The sequence below is a fragment of the Theropithecus gelada genome, chromosome 1 (assembly GCF_003255815.1).
Source record: "Theropithecus gelada isolate Dixy chromosome 1, Tgel_1.0, whole genome shotgun sequence".
Taxonomy (NCBI): domain Eukaryota; kingdom Metazoa; phylum Chordata; class Mammalia; order Primates; family Cercopithecidae; genus Theropithecus; species Theropithecus gelada.
This window is the reverse complement of record NC_037668.1, coordinates 160021049-160037561: the sequence shown is the minus strand read 5'-3', so window position 1 is coordinate 160037561 and position 16513 is coordinate 160021049. Positions and strand designations below refer to the sequence as shown.

The 16513-nt window shown below is 47.1% G+C and overlaps 1 protein-coding gene and 1 non-coding gene across 4 annotated transcripts in view; both read left to right on the top strand.

Annotated features, from left to right (window-relative positions):
- Window positions 1-14620, top strand: part of MFSD4A (major facilitator superfamily domain containing 4A) — a 34139-nt gene extending 19519 nt beyond the window's left edge. The window contains exons 7-10 of one of the 3 annotated variants that reach the window (XM_025364066.1): window positions 3749-3896; window positions 9168-9238; window positions 10519-10639; window positions 12116-14620. In XM_025364066.1, the coding sequence (XP_025219851.1) occupies window positions 3749-3896; window positions 9168-9238; window positions 10519-10639; window positions 12116-12171 (396 nt within the window). In that variant the 3' untranslated portion in view covers window positions 12172-14620. Of the gene's footprint in view, window positions 1-3748; window positions 3897-9167; window positions 9239-10518; window positions 10640-12115 lie in introns of those variants that run through there. The other 2 variants (XM_025364084.1, XM_025364076.1) reach the window with 2 other exon arrangements.
- Window positions 6464-6570, top strand: LOC112615424. Its single transcript, XR_003117358.1, has one exon. It is a non-coding gene; the product is annotated as a U6 spliceosomal RNA (small nuclear RNA).
- Window positions 14621-16513: the final 1893 nt, after the last annotated feature.

Genomic DNA, 16513 nt, shown 5'->3' with positions numbered 1-16513 from the left:
CGGGGGGAGGTGCCAGGTGACCCGTAGTGGCGCAACACCCACCAACCCTCCAGACAGGTGAAAAATCAAGACAAAAAAAAAAAAAAAAAAAAAGAGAGAAAATAGGATCATGGACCCTGTACCCCAGAGATTCTAATTTAGGAGGTGTGGAGAGGAGCCTGGGCCTCTGGGTTGTTTTGGAAGCTTTCCAGGTGCTTTTGTGGGCACCCTGTTTGGGAACTGCAGCTGAGTGGCCCTGAGCAAGCCTCTCCCGTGTAGATGCGAAGTGCCTGTGTCATATTCACTGTGACTATTTCTGAGTATTCCTCTCTAGGTTAAATTAATGGCCACCTGTTCTTAGCGTTCTCCTGGAGCTCAACAGCTACTTCCTGACTTAGTATGTTTGTGCTGTGTGCAAAGCCTTGCTGCAAACTGCAGGCCGCCAAGTTCTGGAAGACAAGGTTCTTACTTTCAGAGAACTTATGGCCGGCCAGAGGAGGGCAGTGTGCCCTGGCACAGATGGAGGGTGAGGGGGTGTAGGCAGTGGGGATGCAGGCTCAGTGCCAGACTGAGTCACTGGCTGAGGCAGGGGCCATACCGCGTGGGAAGAGAGTTGGTGGAGCTGATAGTTCGCCCTGGTTGTATTTAGTCTTCTATCACCAAGGCTAAAATAAGACTTGGGTGTCTTTAAAATGTCCCCAAATCTGGGGATTTTCAGGGTGACAGTCTTTGAGGCTTGGCTGGAAATGCATGTAGTTTGTACATGGGATAGCCAGGTGGAGGAAGAGGAGCAGGAGTGGCGGCTTCCAAACCCCGGCATCTGTCCCAGGCTCCTAAGTTGAACACTGAATATCAAGAAGGTGCCAGCCCCTGAAGGCAGGAGGTGAGCAGGCCTGGCTGAGGTTCAAAGGCCCATGTTCAAAGGCCTGGGTTAGTGGGTAGGAGGCTAACTTCGGGGGAGCATGGTAGGCAGGGTGGGGGATGGGGAGCAGAAAGAGATGAGGATGGGAAGTAGACAGGGGCTACATCCTCAGAGTTTTGTAAGCCGGGCTTTGAATTTTATTCTAAGTGGGCAGGAAGCCAATAGAAGGTTTTAAAAAGGTCTGTATTGCATTTTATTTTTATTTTTTTGCATCTCACAGATACATTTATTCATGCTATGAAGTAAACGGCACTTATACAAGCGTCCCATGATGTTTCACATTTCCATCTAACATAGCTTGCATTGCATTTTTAAAATTTATTTATTTATTTATTTTTTATAGAGACAGGGTCTCACTATGTTGCCCAGGCTGGTCTCGAACTCCTAGGCTCAAGCGATCCTTCCTGCCTCAGCCTACCGAAGTGGTAGAATTAGACAGGAACCACCATCTCCAGCCTCTTGCACTGCATTTTAAAAGTGTACTCTATGTGGAAGAACAGACTGTAGCTGGCAAGAGTTAAGCATGCACTGTCTGTTATTGTAGTCCAGGCACAAGAGGGAGGCGGTTGGGTTGCGGGTAGTCTGGATGGATCCGGAGCAGTGCAAAGATTGAACATGTTTTTTGAGGTGGTATGGACAGGACTTGCTGCTGACCCAGGTGTGGGAGGAATCAAGGACCTTAGACACAGGACTTGAGCAACTGCATGACTGGGATGCTCTCACAGGATTGGCAGAGGAAATTAAAAGTCCAGTTTGGGCCACATGGTTAGTCATCCAGGGACTGACTATATCCAAGGGGCAACTTTAGGTGCAAGTCCGGAGTCCTGGACACAGCTCATGGCTAGAGGGATAGATGTAAGCACGCCTGCTGTAGAGGCAGGTGAAACGTGGAGCAGGGCACTGTGGATATGGAAGAGCCAGAATAGAATCCTGGGCCACCTCAACATTGAGAGAGTGAGCAGAGGGGGCAGCAAGAACAAATGGATCTCAGGGACCATGTTCCATGCCAAAGAAAGACATGACCTTTGGAACCACAGATAGGCTATTACTTTCATATTTTTACTGCATGAAAGAAGTCTTTTGTCTTTCCATTTCCATTGTGAAGGGAAGGTGTTTCTCTCTTTCAGCCACTGTTTTGTGGTTGATCCCTCCCCAGGGCAGGAAGTCTGTCTGGGTAAGGCCTCTGAGCCTCGAGAACACCTTCCACCTAACAGATCCTGTGGCAGAGACCGAAGGGGTGCTAGAGGAGTGTAAAAGCCTCAAGGATTAGGAGCACCGCCTTTGATTTTCCAATTGGAGCAACTCTCCCAGGATCGGCTCCCAACTCTCCGAAAGTCTTTTCCTTTCTGCATGCCCAGAAGTGGAGGGGTTGGGAGCTGGATGAGATTTCTTGCCTAGCTCTATAGTCCGTACTTACTTTTTAAATAAACAGACGTCCTCATCCAGGAGATTTTTACCTCAAAGCCATAGGCTGCTATAGAAGATCCTTATCTCCTGAGATGTCTAAGAAAAGCCCACAGAGAAACACTAGGACTCATATTTGTCTGATGCACCACAGTTTACAGAGCCCCTTCATTTATATAATTTCACTACCACTCTTTAGTGTGGCTTTTGTAACTATTCCTATTTTGCAGATTAGGAAGTTAAGAATCAGAGCAATCAACTACTTCCGGGTTCCACAGCTGTAAAAAACACCGTCTGGACTTCCACCTGGGTCTTCTGACCCCAAATCTTGTGCTGCCTGGGTTTATTCCCAGATACATCTTGCATAGAAGTGACTCAATGCAGACATAAAAACGTGTTTAAAGAACTTAGAAATATGGTTATATAAACAAAAATATGCTTGAGTGACAGAGACCTTGACTGAACTAGAAAGATTTGGCCGGGCATGGGGGCTCATGCTTGTAATCCCAACACTTTGGGAAGCTGAAGCAGATGGATTGCTTGAGCCCAGGAGTTCAAGACCAGCCTGGGCAACATGTCAAAATCCTTTCTCTACTAAAAATACAGAAAATTAGCAGGCGTGGTGGCACGTGCCTGTAGTCTCAGCTACTCAGGAGGCTGAGGTGGGAGGAACGCTTGAGCCCTGTAGGTCGAGGCTGCAGTGAGCTGAGATCGCACCACTGTACTCCAACCTGGGCAACAGAGTGAGACCCTCTCTCTCTAAAAAAAAAAAAAAAAAAAAAAGGTAAGAAAAGAAAAAAGATTTCTGGGTCTCCAATCATAGGTTAGCATCTGCCATGGGAATCTGAGTCAAATCTGAGGGTGCCAAGCTGAGCCACTGACCCTCTCCCTGGGAAGCTGGCTAGGATTCCCAGAGGATGGGACCCTGCTGCCACCATCCCTTTTTCCCTGCTATCTGATGGCTTCCTGTCTGTGCACTCTTGGCTTTCAGAAGAGAAGCAGCTTCTCACAAAGAAACAGAGGACTCTCCTACCCCCAGGGCTGGCAGGGCAGAGAGAGCTGATGAAACTGGCTTGGGTGGAGTTCCCGTGGTTACAGATGAGACCTTGGGGACAGGTAGTCCTCAGTCGCCAAACGCTTACGCAGGGTGTGCCGTAGCTGTTAGGGGAGATGTCTAGGTGGGGAGATGTCTAGGTGGGGAGATGTCTAGGTGGGGAGATGTCTAGGCGGAGTCTCCTTTCCACGCTTGCTTCCGGATGTCAGAACGGTCCCGGGAACACTGCGGTTCCCGCCCGGTCCACGGGGTGGCGCGCGGGTCACACAGCTGGGCTCCTGGGGCCAGAGAGGAAACGCCGAGTCAAGAGACGCCGACTCCTGGCGGTTCCTCAGCACGGATGCTCGGCTTTTCGCAATTCCTAACCGCCTCCACCTCTGCCGCGACAGGTCGGCGTGGTGGTGACGTTCCTGGTGCTGCTTATTTTCTCCTACAACGTCGTCTTCCTGTTCGTGGGGACGGCAAGCCTGGGCCTGTTTCTCAGCAGCACCTTCCCCAGCATGCTGGCCTACACCGAGGACTCGCTGCAGTACAAAGGTGAGAGCCGGGCTCGAGCCAGGAGGCGCGCTCTAGCTGGGCGCCGCCGCCTCGCTCTGCGCCCTCTCTGTGCTCTTCTAGGCCAGCACCATCTCCCAGCGAGAACGCTGCCCTAGCTCCCTGGAGAAATGAATGCCCCGCTCCTGACTCTGGCGGGAGCAGGCTCACAGCGGGGATCGTTCTGACCCGCTGGGCTCCCTCCATTCAAAATGATCCCCGTAATGATGGGATTGCAGGCCACAGAGAGCAGTTAAGCTTCTTTTTTCTATCTGCTTTGTGCCCATTGTAACGTCTGCTGACCTGCAGCTGACATTTTGTGTGATATGCATGTGCTGGAAATGCCAAGTTCAAAGAGAGCAAAGATGCACAGGAGAAGTTACGGCATAGGAAAGGCATTTTGTAACCTAATTTTCAGTAACAGTACGTGCCTGCCTCGTGGCTGTGGTGGATGTTGTTAAAAACATGGAGGATTAGAACACTGACTCCACATCTGGTTTCAGGAGTGACACAGCCTCTTTGATGTCAGAAATCTCGAATTCTCTCTACTAATCTCCCTCCCCTTTCCCTAGCCTCCCAAGTGCCTATAGCAAAGATCTCTTTTTTAATGAGTTAATTAAAAATAATTATGTTTTGAACATCACCAGAGACGCACTAGAAGCTGGAAAACCAGCATTAAGATGAGCAATTTCTGGCCGGGCGTGGTGACTCACGCCCGTAATCCCAGCACTTTGGGAGGCCAAGGCATGCGGATCACCAGGTCAGGAGATCGAGACCATCCTGGCTAACACGGTGAAACCCCGTCTCTACTAAAAATAGAAAAAAATTAGCCGGGCGTGGTGGTGGGTGCCTGTAGTTCCAGCTACTTCGGAAGCTGAGGCAGGAGAATGGCGTGAACCCCGGAGGCGGAGGTTGCAGTGAGCTGAGATTGCGCCACTGCAGTCCAGCCTGGGCGACAGAGTGAGACTGTCTCAAAAAAAAAAAAAAAAAAAAAAAAAAAGATGAGCAATTTCTTTAGAGAGGAGTGGGGGAAGTTGGTGTACAGGGAGAGTCAGGGCAGTTAGAGCTGCACCCAGCTGTCATCCACAGCCTGGATCCTTGAAATCGAAGGATAAGCCCCAGATAATTTTAGCACATAACATCACCATCAGTCGTTAGGAATAAAATCTTTTCTATGATAAAGTTGCACACTTTTTGTTTTGTTTTCAAAATGGAATTTTTTTTTATTATATAAGTCGTATGTGCTCACTGCTAAAACCTCAAACAATAGAAGCATAGTTTAAAGCAGTAAGTGAAAGTAACTGAAAATAACCCTCTTAGCAGTTCATTTCCTCCCAGATCCCTTCTGAGCTTGTGAGACCATTCTCTGCGCTATTTAATTTGTAGTTTAGAAGACAATTCCTGTGAGAGAGTGAATTAGAGATTCAAGTGCATCTGAGTTTCTTTGGCTTCTGGCTCCTCTGAGTGGGGGTACTATACATCATCTGAGAAACACCCCCAAATCAGGGCACACCTGGTATAAATTCCATTGCATCGTGACTCTGAAGAGATCCTGGCCATGGTGAAAACTGAGGGCAGAAAATGCATCAGCCAGTCATCATCCAGGCAGCCCCTCACTCACCCGTCTTTCTGCTACTCAGGACATCATGCTGGGCCCTACGGGACATGGCCAAGGAAACACAGCCTCTCCCTGCCGCTTGTCCTAACAACAGGACAGCCACGCACCCAGCTCCCACGGGCGAGGGCCCAGGAGCCCTCAGACTCCTCCCTCGCCCGTCAGTCTCCAAGAATCAAGGGAATAAATGAAGTAATGAAATAAGGTAGCTATCACATGTCACACAGCAAAACTCAAGAGTTTTAGGTGATCAACAAATGTTAGAGCTTAATAATGATAAATGAGGCCGGGTGCGGTGGCTCACGCCTGTAATCCCAGCACTTTGGGAGGCTGAGGTGTGAAGATCACTTGAAGTCAGGAATTTGGGACCAGCCTGGCCAACATGGTGAAACCCCGTCTCTACTAAAAATACAAAAATTAGTTAGGCGTGGTGGCGGGCACCTGTAATCCCAGCTACTTGGGAGGCTGAGGCAGGAGAATCGCTTGAACCCGGGAGGTGGAGGTTGCAGAGAGCTGAGATTGCACTCCAGCCTGGATGACAGAGCAAGACTCCGTCTCAAAAAAAAAAAAAAAAAAAAAAGTGATATTGATTGATTCGCCTGCAAATGATCACTCAAATCCATTCTCTTCATTTCTTACTGTCCCTGCCTAATTTAAGGGCTTTATCTTCATTGACCTGCTTGGACTAGTTAATGGTACCCAGCTTTTTCCAAGTTCTAATCACCTCCATCCCTTCTTTGATGGGTCTTGACTTGTCTCCTTTTCTTCAGTCTTGCCTCCATCTAACCCAGCTGGCTGAACGTTAAAATCACCTGGAGCTCTGGTACCAAAACCCAGTGACTGGGCCTTACCTCTGAGTCTGATGCAACTGACCCAGAGCTGCTGGGTGATTCTAATGTGCAGCCAGAGGTGAGGACCATGTACTAAGCCACCCTCCACACGGTAAAACAGGGCTGTGCTTACTTCAGCAGCACATGTACTAAACTTGGACCAACACAGAGATGATTAGCATGGCCCCTGTTCAAGGATGACATGCAAATATGTGAAGTGTTCCCCAAAAAACCCAGAAAATAGAGCTGATCACAACCTCCAGATCTACCTATGAAGCATCTTTCTCTCCAGCCTTCTCTCTCCCTGCTTCCCCTCGAAGCCTGCAACCTAGCCACAAATTACATGCCATTCCCTGATAGCACAAAAACTGTTCTGTACCTGCCTGCTTTGGCACGTGGTGAACCCTCTGCCCGGAACATCCTCCCCGCTCCATCTCGCCCCTTTATCTGCCTGCTCTTCCTTCCAGACCCAACTCCAGGAAGCATCCCCCTCCAGGAAGCTCCTCTGATCCCCACTGGAAAGGTGTGCCTCCCCTTTGTGCCCTTTGACGTTGCCCCTGTCTCTCATGTTTGACCCATCTCAAGACTTTTGTACCTATGTTATCTGCTTCTTCTCCTAGACAACATGACCCCAGCAAGGGACAAGGGTAAGAGCATGGGCTGTGCAGGCAACTGCACACCTGGCCGTCCTGCCTCCAGAGTTACTGGCTTTATGACCTTGTGCAGTTTCACTTCCTTCCCCTCTCTGAGCCTCAGTTTTCTCATCTGTAAAATAAGGATGCAAATACCTGCCTTTTATGATTGTTTTGTGAATCAGAAAAAATGTAAAGCTTTTGACTTAGCATCGAAGCTGGCTCACAGGCATTCAATGTCTTGTTAACTCTTAGTATTCACCTGAGCATCCTCAGTGGTTAGCACAGAACCCAGTGGTCCTCAGTTTCTTAAACAAATGAGTAGAACAGACAGTTGGGTGCTACTGGAATTCAGGGAAGGGAGTGAGGGGGCAGTGTTGATTTAAATAAAAGTAGCTTCATAGAGGGGATGGGATGTGAGCTGGCCCAGAATCTAGAAAAGCAGAGAGGAAAATGGAAAGGCATTCCTGGGCAGGGTGGGGCAGTGAACAGAATGAGAGCAAAGGCACAGAGACAAGTCTGAACATAAGTGAGACTGAACGAGCTAGAAGGAACATGAAGTCCAGAGTAGACAATGATGACAACCATTTTATTAAAAAAAAAAATAGTGTCTACTATGTGTTAGCTGCTGTGCTACTAACAAGCACTGGTTTATGCCAGTGATCTATATGACAAGGCATGGCCATCCTCTCCTGGGCTTCCAGCCTTGTGGGGAGGGGCTGGCTGGTCAACACAGTGTGGTGAGAGCAGGTGCAGGGTGATAGCACAGCACAGAGAAGCAACCCATCCAGGCTTAGGGACCAGGGAGGAACATTACTGATGGAAGTCAAAACTAGGACCTAAAAGATGAATGGGAACCAGCTGGCCAACATGATGGAACCCCATCTCTACTAAAAATACAAAACTTAGCCAGATGTGGTGGTGCATGCCTATAATCCCAGCTTCTTGGGAGGCTAAGGCACTGTACTCCAGCCTGGGTGACAGAGCAAGACTCTGTCTCAAAAAAAAAAAAAAAAAAAGGTGAATGATAATTTACCAGAAAAGAGGAGGAGGAGGAATGTTCAGTGGGGAGTAAAGGTGTGTGTTGGCCTGGAGGTGAGAGTATGGGGGTTGCAGGGGGAGAGAGAAGCCTGAGCCGTCAGCAGGGGCAGAGTCTAAAGGGCCCTGCAACCACATGAAAGCCCTTGGCCTTCATCCTGAAGGCAGTGCTGAAGGGCTTGGGCAGAGAGTTGGACTGGTTTTGAGTTTACTGTGTGCCAGTCCTATGCCGGGCTCTTGGCATGTCTTACATCAGAGTTACCCACACAGTAACTCTGTGAAGGATGTGTGAAGCCCATCTTACCGAGAAGGAAACCAAGGCCTAGAGAAGTTAGGGAACTTGTTTAAGGTCACATGGCTATGTGACTTTGAACCCATCTGACTCTGAAGCTTGGGCTCTGAAGGTCTGCGCCATGCTGCCAGACTCATCAAAGCGTATGGCTGGTCAGTGCAATGCCAGGACAGCGAAGACACCAGTCTGCCTGCACCAGAGGGCGAGTCTCAGGATATCAAGCAATCTTTCTAGAAAGGTAGGTAGCAGTCAGAATGGGAATGGTGCTGAATGCCAGGGCTAAGCAAGATGGGATCTACCCTGAGAGAGTGATGAGCAATTGAAGGTTTCAGAACAAGGAAGGGACAAAATGACAGTAAGACCTCGGCATTCCCAAAGCAAAGTTACAGGCTCATGTCTGAGAAATCCAAAGTAGTCCTTTCCACCATGCCATCTTCCAGAGGTTTCCCAGAAGCAACCTAAGTTTGCTTTTTTTTTTATTTTCTCCCCCTTTTTTGAGAGGGTCTCACTCTGTCACCCAGGCTGGAATTCAGTGGTGCGATCATGGCTTACTGCAGCCTCCAGCTCTTGGGCTCAAGGGATCCTCCCACCATAGCCTCCCAAGTAGCTGGGACTACAGGTGCACACCAACATTCCTGGCTAATTTTTTAAAAAGTTACTTTTTGTAGAGACGAAGTCTTGTGATGTTGCTCAGACTGGTCTTGAACTCCTGGCCTCAAAAGATCCTCTCACTTCTGACTCCTAAAGTGCTAGGATGTGCCTCCCAAAATGCATACGCCACTGCGCCTGGCCAAGAACCTGGATTGTAACACTGACTTCTGTCTCCTTAACTTGCCTTTACCAAACCAAACCTTCTCTTTTTGTTAGGCTGTGCAACCACAGTGCTGGTGACAGGGGCAGGAGTTGGCGAGATGGTGCTACAGATGCTGGTTGGTTCGGTATGTGGGGACCTTTAAGGGCGAGGGGAGCATTTGGGGAGCACTCCTCTGACAGGTGAGAAGATGCAAATAGCCGCCTTCTGAACTCAAACTGTCCCTTTCCTGAGTCTCCTGCAAAGCCAGCAGGGCCCCTGTGCCGGCGTTACCTGTTTCCGTTTCCAAGCCAGCCCTGAGAGCTGAGTCTCCATATGTGGGATCTGGAGATGTGAACGGATGCATGGAAAAGTCCAAAGCAAACACAAGCCATGTCTGGGAGCGGAGCCAGAGGTGGCCCGTGGGAATGCTATTTAGCTCTCAGAGCCTGAGATGGGTTGGAGCTGCAGTCAGAGTTCTTTTTCCGTGCCTTCGGAACCCACCACTCCCTACCCCACCTCTCACAGCCTCTGGCCGCACTGCAGAGGGCCCGGCTTCCTGCCCAACTCTGGCCCTGACTGAGAAGGCCAACTCTTCCAGTTCTCTTCAAATCTACCCATGTTTCATTTGTTCACCAGGAAAAAAAAAAAACAAAAAACCTAACATCTACTTTTTATTGAATACTATAATGTAGATTATTCCCCTTTTTACAACAGAGGATTTGGAAACTCAGATGAATTTAGCAACTTGCCCTAGGTGAATCACACTTCTAGTAACTGACAGAGACGACCTCACATCTAGATCTTTCAGCCTCCAAAATCTCCCTCATCGTGACTCAATTCTCCTTTCCTCCTCTTTTGCCCTGCTGGAGGGAGAGAAAGAGCTACATCTCACCATACCCTCCTCATTGAAATGACATGATGTCTGGGACTTGCTTTAGTGTATCCTAGTGCAGAAAAGAAGCGCAAGGCCACAGATGAAACTGGTGCTGACTGCTAAAGTTGAGTGATGGGTTCGTTGGAGCTCCATATACTACTTTAACATGTTTTAAATTCTCATAATAAAAGATTAAAACAATATATCCTTTGCAAAGTTCTGGTTAGGGCTTATGGGTATAGAAGTACCTAGTATGACTGAAATTTCAGTGATGATAGAGATTGTCAGAAGGTTCCAGAACACAGAGCTGCCAAGGGACTGCAGGGGGTCACGAGGTCCAGCCCCTGCCTTAGAGCAAGACTTCAGCCTTCTCCAGACACATAACTTGAAATAAGGCCACGGTCTCCCTCCTCCCCGTGATTCCATCTCTTGGTGTGTCGGGCCTCAACTTGACTGAAAAACCAGCCAAGGATGGAGAAGGCTGCTTCCTCCAATACGCCTTCCACATGAAGTTTTAATGGTCTGTCTCTCTGTGTTTTCCCCTTTGGCAGATATTCCAGGCTCAGGGCAGCTATAGTTTCCTGGTCTGTGGCGTGATCTTTGGTTGCCTGGCTTTTACCTTCTATATCTTGCTCCTGTTTTTCCACAGGATGCACCCTGGACTCCCATCAGGTAAGGAAAGAATCTGTTTCTACACAAGAGGAGGAAAACAGAGCGGGGGTGGGGGGTGGGGGGAAACAGGGGACATGCTATGGATCTTAACGTGCCAGAAACGCTGCTCTGTTCCAAGTAAAATGCAAGGAAATGTTTATTTTTCTACAGCTTCCTTTTCCCCTCTTCCTGCTTTCCATACGATTGTCTGCGCTGGACTCTTAAGATAGGCGAGAGCTGGGTCAGCTGACTCATGGTTTCTCCATTAGCAGAGGGGCATGGATTGTGAACTTGGCTTCCTGCATCCCACCATACCACGGAACCATGAGCCAAGAATCTCTTTCCAGCCTGTTCAGGGCACTGAAAGGCAGAGCCTGACTCCTTGGCTGGAACTCAGCCCAACGGCCTAATTGGCCATCTCTTTGCAGTTCAGGATTTTGATTCTAGTCCAAATCTTTTTTTCAAAAAGAAGTCCTTCAGGCCAAGTAGCAAAGAAAGCCTCCTTCAGGGCAGAGACAACTCCTAAGAATAGTCTCCCTTCTAGAGACCCCAGGCAGGGGGAGTCCCAAAGCTATTTTCATAACCCTGAGCCCTTACCTGTGCTTTTGCCCACTGCTTTCAAAGTGCCCAGGGACTGTATCGGCTGTGTGCAAAGCCAGTTCTTTTTTTTTTTTTTTTTTTTGAGACGGAGTCTGGCTCTGTCGCCCAGGCTGGAGTGCAGTGGCCGGATCTCAGCTCACTGCAAGCTCCGCCTCCTGGGTTTACGCCATTCTCCTGCCTCAGCCTCCCGAGTAGCTGGGACTACAGGCGCCTGCCACCTTGCCCGGCTAGTTTTTTGTATTTTTTAGTAGAGACGGGGTTTCACCGTGTTAGCCAGGATGGTCTCGATCTTCTGACCTCGTGATCCACCCGTCTCGGCCTCCCAAAGTGCTAGGATTACAGGGTTGAGCCACCGCGCCCGGCCACAAAGCCAGTTCTTAAAGAGAAGGTGCCCAGGCAGAGACTTTGTCCTCTCTATAAAAAGCAAACTAATCATGAAAAGACTAAAGGAACAGGCATCCACCATCTGCTCTCAGTGGGTTAACATATCCATCCTCTAAACACTCAGTACAAAGGCCCAGAAGGAAAGGTGGCCCCCAAAACAGCACTAACTAGAGCCTCACTTCTGAGACAGCAGTACTGGTTCCCACAGTGCAGAGTTTCATTGAAGACCTACATTCAATTAATATTTACTGAATATTAAATGAGTAACACTTAATGGGTTCCTTACTCATGGGAGATAGACACATTCCCCAAGCCCTAGACAGTAGTCTCAGGAAACTGCCTCCACCAACTGTTCGCCAGAACTAGGGGGTCTGACTTTTCACTTTGCTCCCTCTAGAGCCACAGAATGGCAGAGAAACAAACAGACTGGGTAAGTTCTCAGAATGAATCATCGCTGCATCTCATCAGAGCTGCTGAAACATGCTACCTGTTTGTTTTGTTTTTCTTTTGTAGTTCCTACCCAAGACAGATCAATTGCAATGGAAAACTCTGAGTGCTACCAGAGGTAAAACTGGGTGAAGGAGGCAAGAGAAGACTTTCAGCCTCTTGATCACCAGCACGACCATACGGTTTCAGAAAGCTGGGTGGTGGTGGAGGCGCTCTCAATGACCGTTAACTCTTCTCCACTAAAACTTGGTTGGGTAGAGGAAATTAAATTGGGTCCTGGTACCTGGTCAAAATCATTAGAAATTTACCTGGCTTCTCAAGTTACCTTCTTCCCTGGTTCAGACTGTTGGTAAGAGCTGTCCAGATACCCAGATGGGAAGGAAGGAGACAGCCGCGTGCTTCACTCCATTTGTCACCTCATGCATGGACCATACTCTGGGTTTGAGATCATTCTTCATTGAAGTTTGTAAAAATAGGTTGAAATTGTAAAGCTCCACGATCATTGCTATATGTAGATATATTTCAATTTAAGCAAAACAAGCTGCAAGTTATTCTCTGGCATGCTCAAAGGATTTTTGTGCTTTTCACTTAATAGTCCAAAGTCCCTTAAATTCCCGCTGCAGACATCAATAGCTTATCTATATTCTCAGACACTAAAAGGAGAAGTGGAATCTTGCTCTCTTTGGTATACTAATGTAGTGGTATGCTAAGCTAGCTCATACCAGCTTAGAAAAGCTGATTGTAAAATTTTCATGTTGACAGCTGGTTATTAAATGCAGCCATTATTAAAAATCAAATCATACAAACTTATAATTAAATCAATTACATTTAAAACAAAGGTAATAAATATTCAAAGCATATCACTTCCTAATTTTATCTTGCTGCTCTTGAGGTAATTTCTGTCCATGGTACCTGTGTGGTGGAATTACTACGTATGATGGTGTGCTACTGTGCACCTCGTCCAACCCCACTCTTGGTGATAGCATGTTGGTAGCCTGCAATCAGCCAGGTGGGAGTGTTAGCATGGACACTGGCAAAAGCTACAGATCCCAGAGAGCCAGTGTTTAAACATTTACCAGCATACCACTGCTAGTAATCAAGGCTAACTGGTCCAGAAATCGCCCAGGAGAAGGAGATGGATGTTCCATTTTTGTTTACTGACACTGACTAGCATATAAAAGATATAGAAACAGCACTAAGAATTTCTGAAAATACCTAATGAAAATGATACATCTTTTTTTTGTTTTTTTTTTTTTTGAGATGGAGTCTCACTCTGTTGCCCAGGCTGGAATGCAGTGGCGTGATCTCAGCTCACTGCAACCTCCGCCTCCCAGTTTCAAGCGATTCTCCTGCCTCAGCCTCCCGAGTAGCTGGGACTACAGGCACATGCCACCACGCACAGCTAATTTTTTGTATTTTTAGTAGAGACAGGGTTTCGCCATGTTAGCCAGGGTGGTCTCTATCTCACTGACCTCATGATCTGCCCGCCTCAGCCTCCCAAAGTGCTGGGATTACAGGCGTGAGCCACTGCACCCGGCCAAAAATATTACATCTTTTATAGGGGGAAAAAAACTCTTTATACCATGGCAAGGCCTTTTCTTTCACAAAAAGCTGGGCGTACTGAACAATTCAAGCTGTGCAGTAGTAGACTGAAAGCAGAATTTGTTCAGGAGTTACCGCTTCTGTCCAGAGCAAATCCTGCAGTGATACAAGGAGAATGTAAACTTGCCAGCTTTAGACAGGGATCAGTCCTGAGACTGTTGGCAGTAGCAAATGGCTGTTAGAGTAACTGTAAAATGGTTTTGCCTGCACCTTCTCTATGTATATACAAATGTACATGTATAAATATAAAAATTAAGTGATCATGGTTCTTGGTAACCTGTCCCAAGTGCTGTGATTCACATGCCTGACACTAAAAGGTTCTTCCTGGTCCAGTCAGCCAGCTGTGACCAACAGCAGCACAGCTGAGTGCTGAGAATCTGGCTGGAAAGAGAAACGTGGCTCAAGCACTGGCTCACCTTCTAGCTGTGTGGCCCTGGGCAGGTTACTGAGGCTCTTCCAACCTCACTTTTCACATGTAAAATGGCATTTCTAAAAGTACCTACCCTACCTCAATGGAATTCTGAAAAAATTAAGCGAATTTGTATAAAGCACTCACAATATGCCTGACACAGAAACTGCTTAATAAATGTTAGTAATTTTTAAAACCTCTTCATAAGCAGCTTAGAAATTATTCATGTTTGGTACATATTTATTGCAAGTCAAGCAGATCCAACGTTTTTGAAAGCTGGTGGTCTAGGAGTATAGTTTTAATTATGTTTGTAAATACTCAGAAGTATTAGATGCCAGTCTAATTTAAATGCAGTCTGACTGTAGCGAGTGACTGACCTGGGCAATGAAAAAGCAGTTGTATTTTTCTTGCGGTTTTTCAAGAAAATATCCTTTTTATACAGACTTAGAAAGAAGAATCAATGGCTATATCGAAGTTGATTGTGACTAATTTGTTAATACAGAAAACAACATTAAAACAAATCTAAGAGTACCTTTCCTAAAATAAAACATTTCAACTTAGTAAGTGTGTTATCCGTTACGAAGAACAATTGATCCTCTTGTATAAACTCAGAAACAAATGGCCTGATGTTCCCAGAGACAGGTCTGTCTCATACTATAAGTTAATATGGCTTATATTTTAGAAGAAAGAAAACTGTCTCACAAGGGAAACTGATATTTTTAAAAAAAGAAAAAAAAATTAAATAAAAGAAGAACCTCTCATAGCAGGGCTGAGTGCTACTATTCCCTATTACATAAAATCAGAATAAGGAAAAGGCAGATCGATTCTTACACCACACACTTCTCAATCAGTTACACAAGTAGGACTTTCTTCCTCAACTTCCTTTCAGGAATTTGGACATTTCAGAATCCTGTGGAATCAACGTTTTCAGATTTCCCTCTGCTACTTGTGTATGGAAATCTAACCCATCAGGCACATCTGATTCACTAAAAGAAGACACAGTGACATAGAGTTCTTTTAGAGTGAATTTCATTTATTCAGTCAAAAAGGATTTGTTAAGCACCTGCTATGTTCAACGCACTAATCTAGGTACAGACATACAGTGGTGACTGAGACAGAAGTCCCTGCCTCACAGGGATTATACCGCAGGTGAAGACATACAGACAGCAAACAAATTATGTAACATGCCACAGGGTGCGGGGTAATGTAGCACCACAAAGAAACATACAGCAGGGAAGGGGGGCAGGAATAGGGAATGTCAAGAGATGCTCTGGGGCCAGGCGCAGTGGCTCACACCTGTAATCCCAACACTTTGGGAGGCTGAGGCGGGCAGATCACCTGAGATCAGGAGTTCAAGACCAGCCTGGCAAACATGGCAAAGCCCTATCTCTACTAAAAATGCAAAATTTAGCTGGGTGTGGTGGTGCACACCTGTAGTCTGTAATCCCAGCTACTGGGGAGGCTGAAGTGGGAGAATTACTTGAACCCGGGAGGTGGAGGTTACAGTGAGCTGAGATTGTGCCACTGCACTCCAGCCTGGGTGACAGGGTGAGGCTCTGTCTCAAAAAAAAAAAAAAAAAAAAGGAGAGAGAGATGCTCTGGAAGGCCTTTCTAAGGAGGTCCTATTTGTGTAGAAAACTAAATGATATGTAAGACCAAGCTATCCAAGTATGTGAAAACATCCTATCAGGCAGGGGACACAGCAAGTACAAGAACCTTAGGCTGGAATATGCTTATGGTACTGGAGGAACAGCAAGTAGGCTGGTATGGCTCAACTGCAGTGAGGAAGAGTCACACAGAACAAGTGGGAGTGGTTGCTACAGGCCAGATCTTATAAGTCATGGTATGTGTACAGGTTTTTTTGAGTGATATGACTGGGAGAGTTGTGAGCAGGCAAATGACACGATCTGATTTACATATGTGAAGTATCACTGGTTGCTATGGAAAAGAGACTGTGGGGCAAGCATGGAACTGGGAAGACCATCTGAGTACCACTGCAATAGACTGAAAAAATACTGGTGGCTTGGAAATGTAGATAGCAACGGAAGTGGTGAAAGTGACTGGATTCAAGCAATATTTTGAAGGTGAAACTGACAGAATTTGCTGATGGATTGGGTGTAGGGTGAGAAAGATAAGAATCAAGGATGAGCCAGGCGCGGTGGCTCATGCCTGTAATCCCAGCACTTTGGGAGGCCGAATCAGATGGATCATCTAAGGTCAGGAGTTCGAGACCAGCCTGGCTAACATGGCAAAACCCTGTCTCTACTAAGAATACAAAAATTAGCCGGGTGTGGTGGCAGGCGCCTGTAATCCCAACTACTTGGGAGGCTGAGGTGGGAGAACTGGTTTAACCTGGGAGGCAGAGGTTGCAGTGAGGCAAGATCACGCCACTGTGCACCAGCCTGGGTGACAAGAGTGAAACTCCGTCTCAAACAAACAAAAAAAGAATCAAG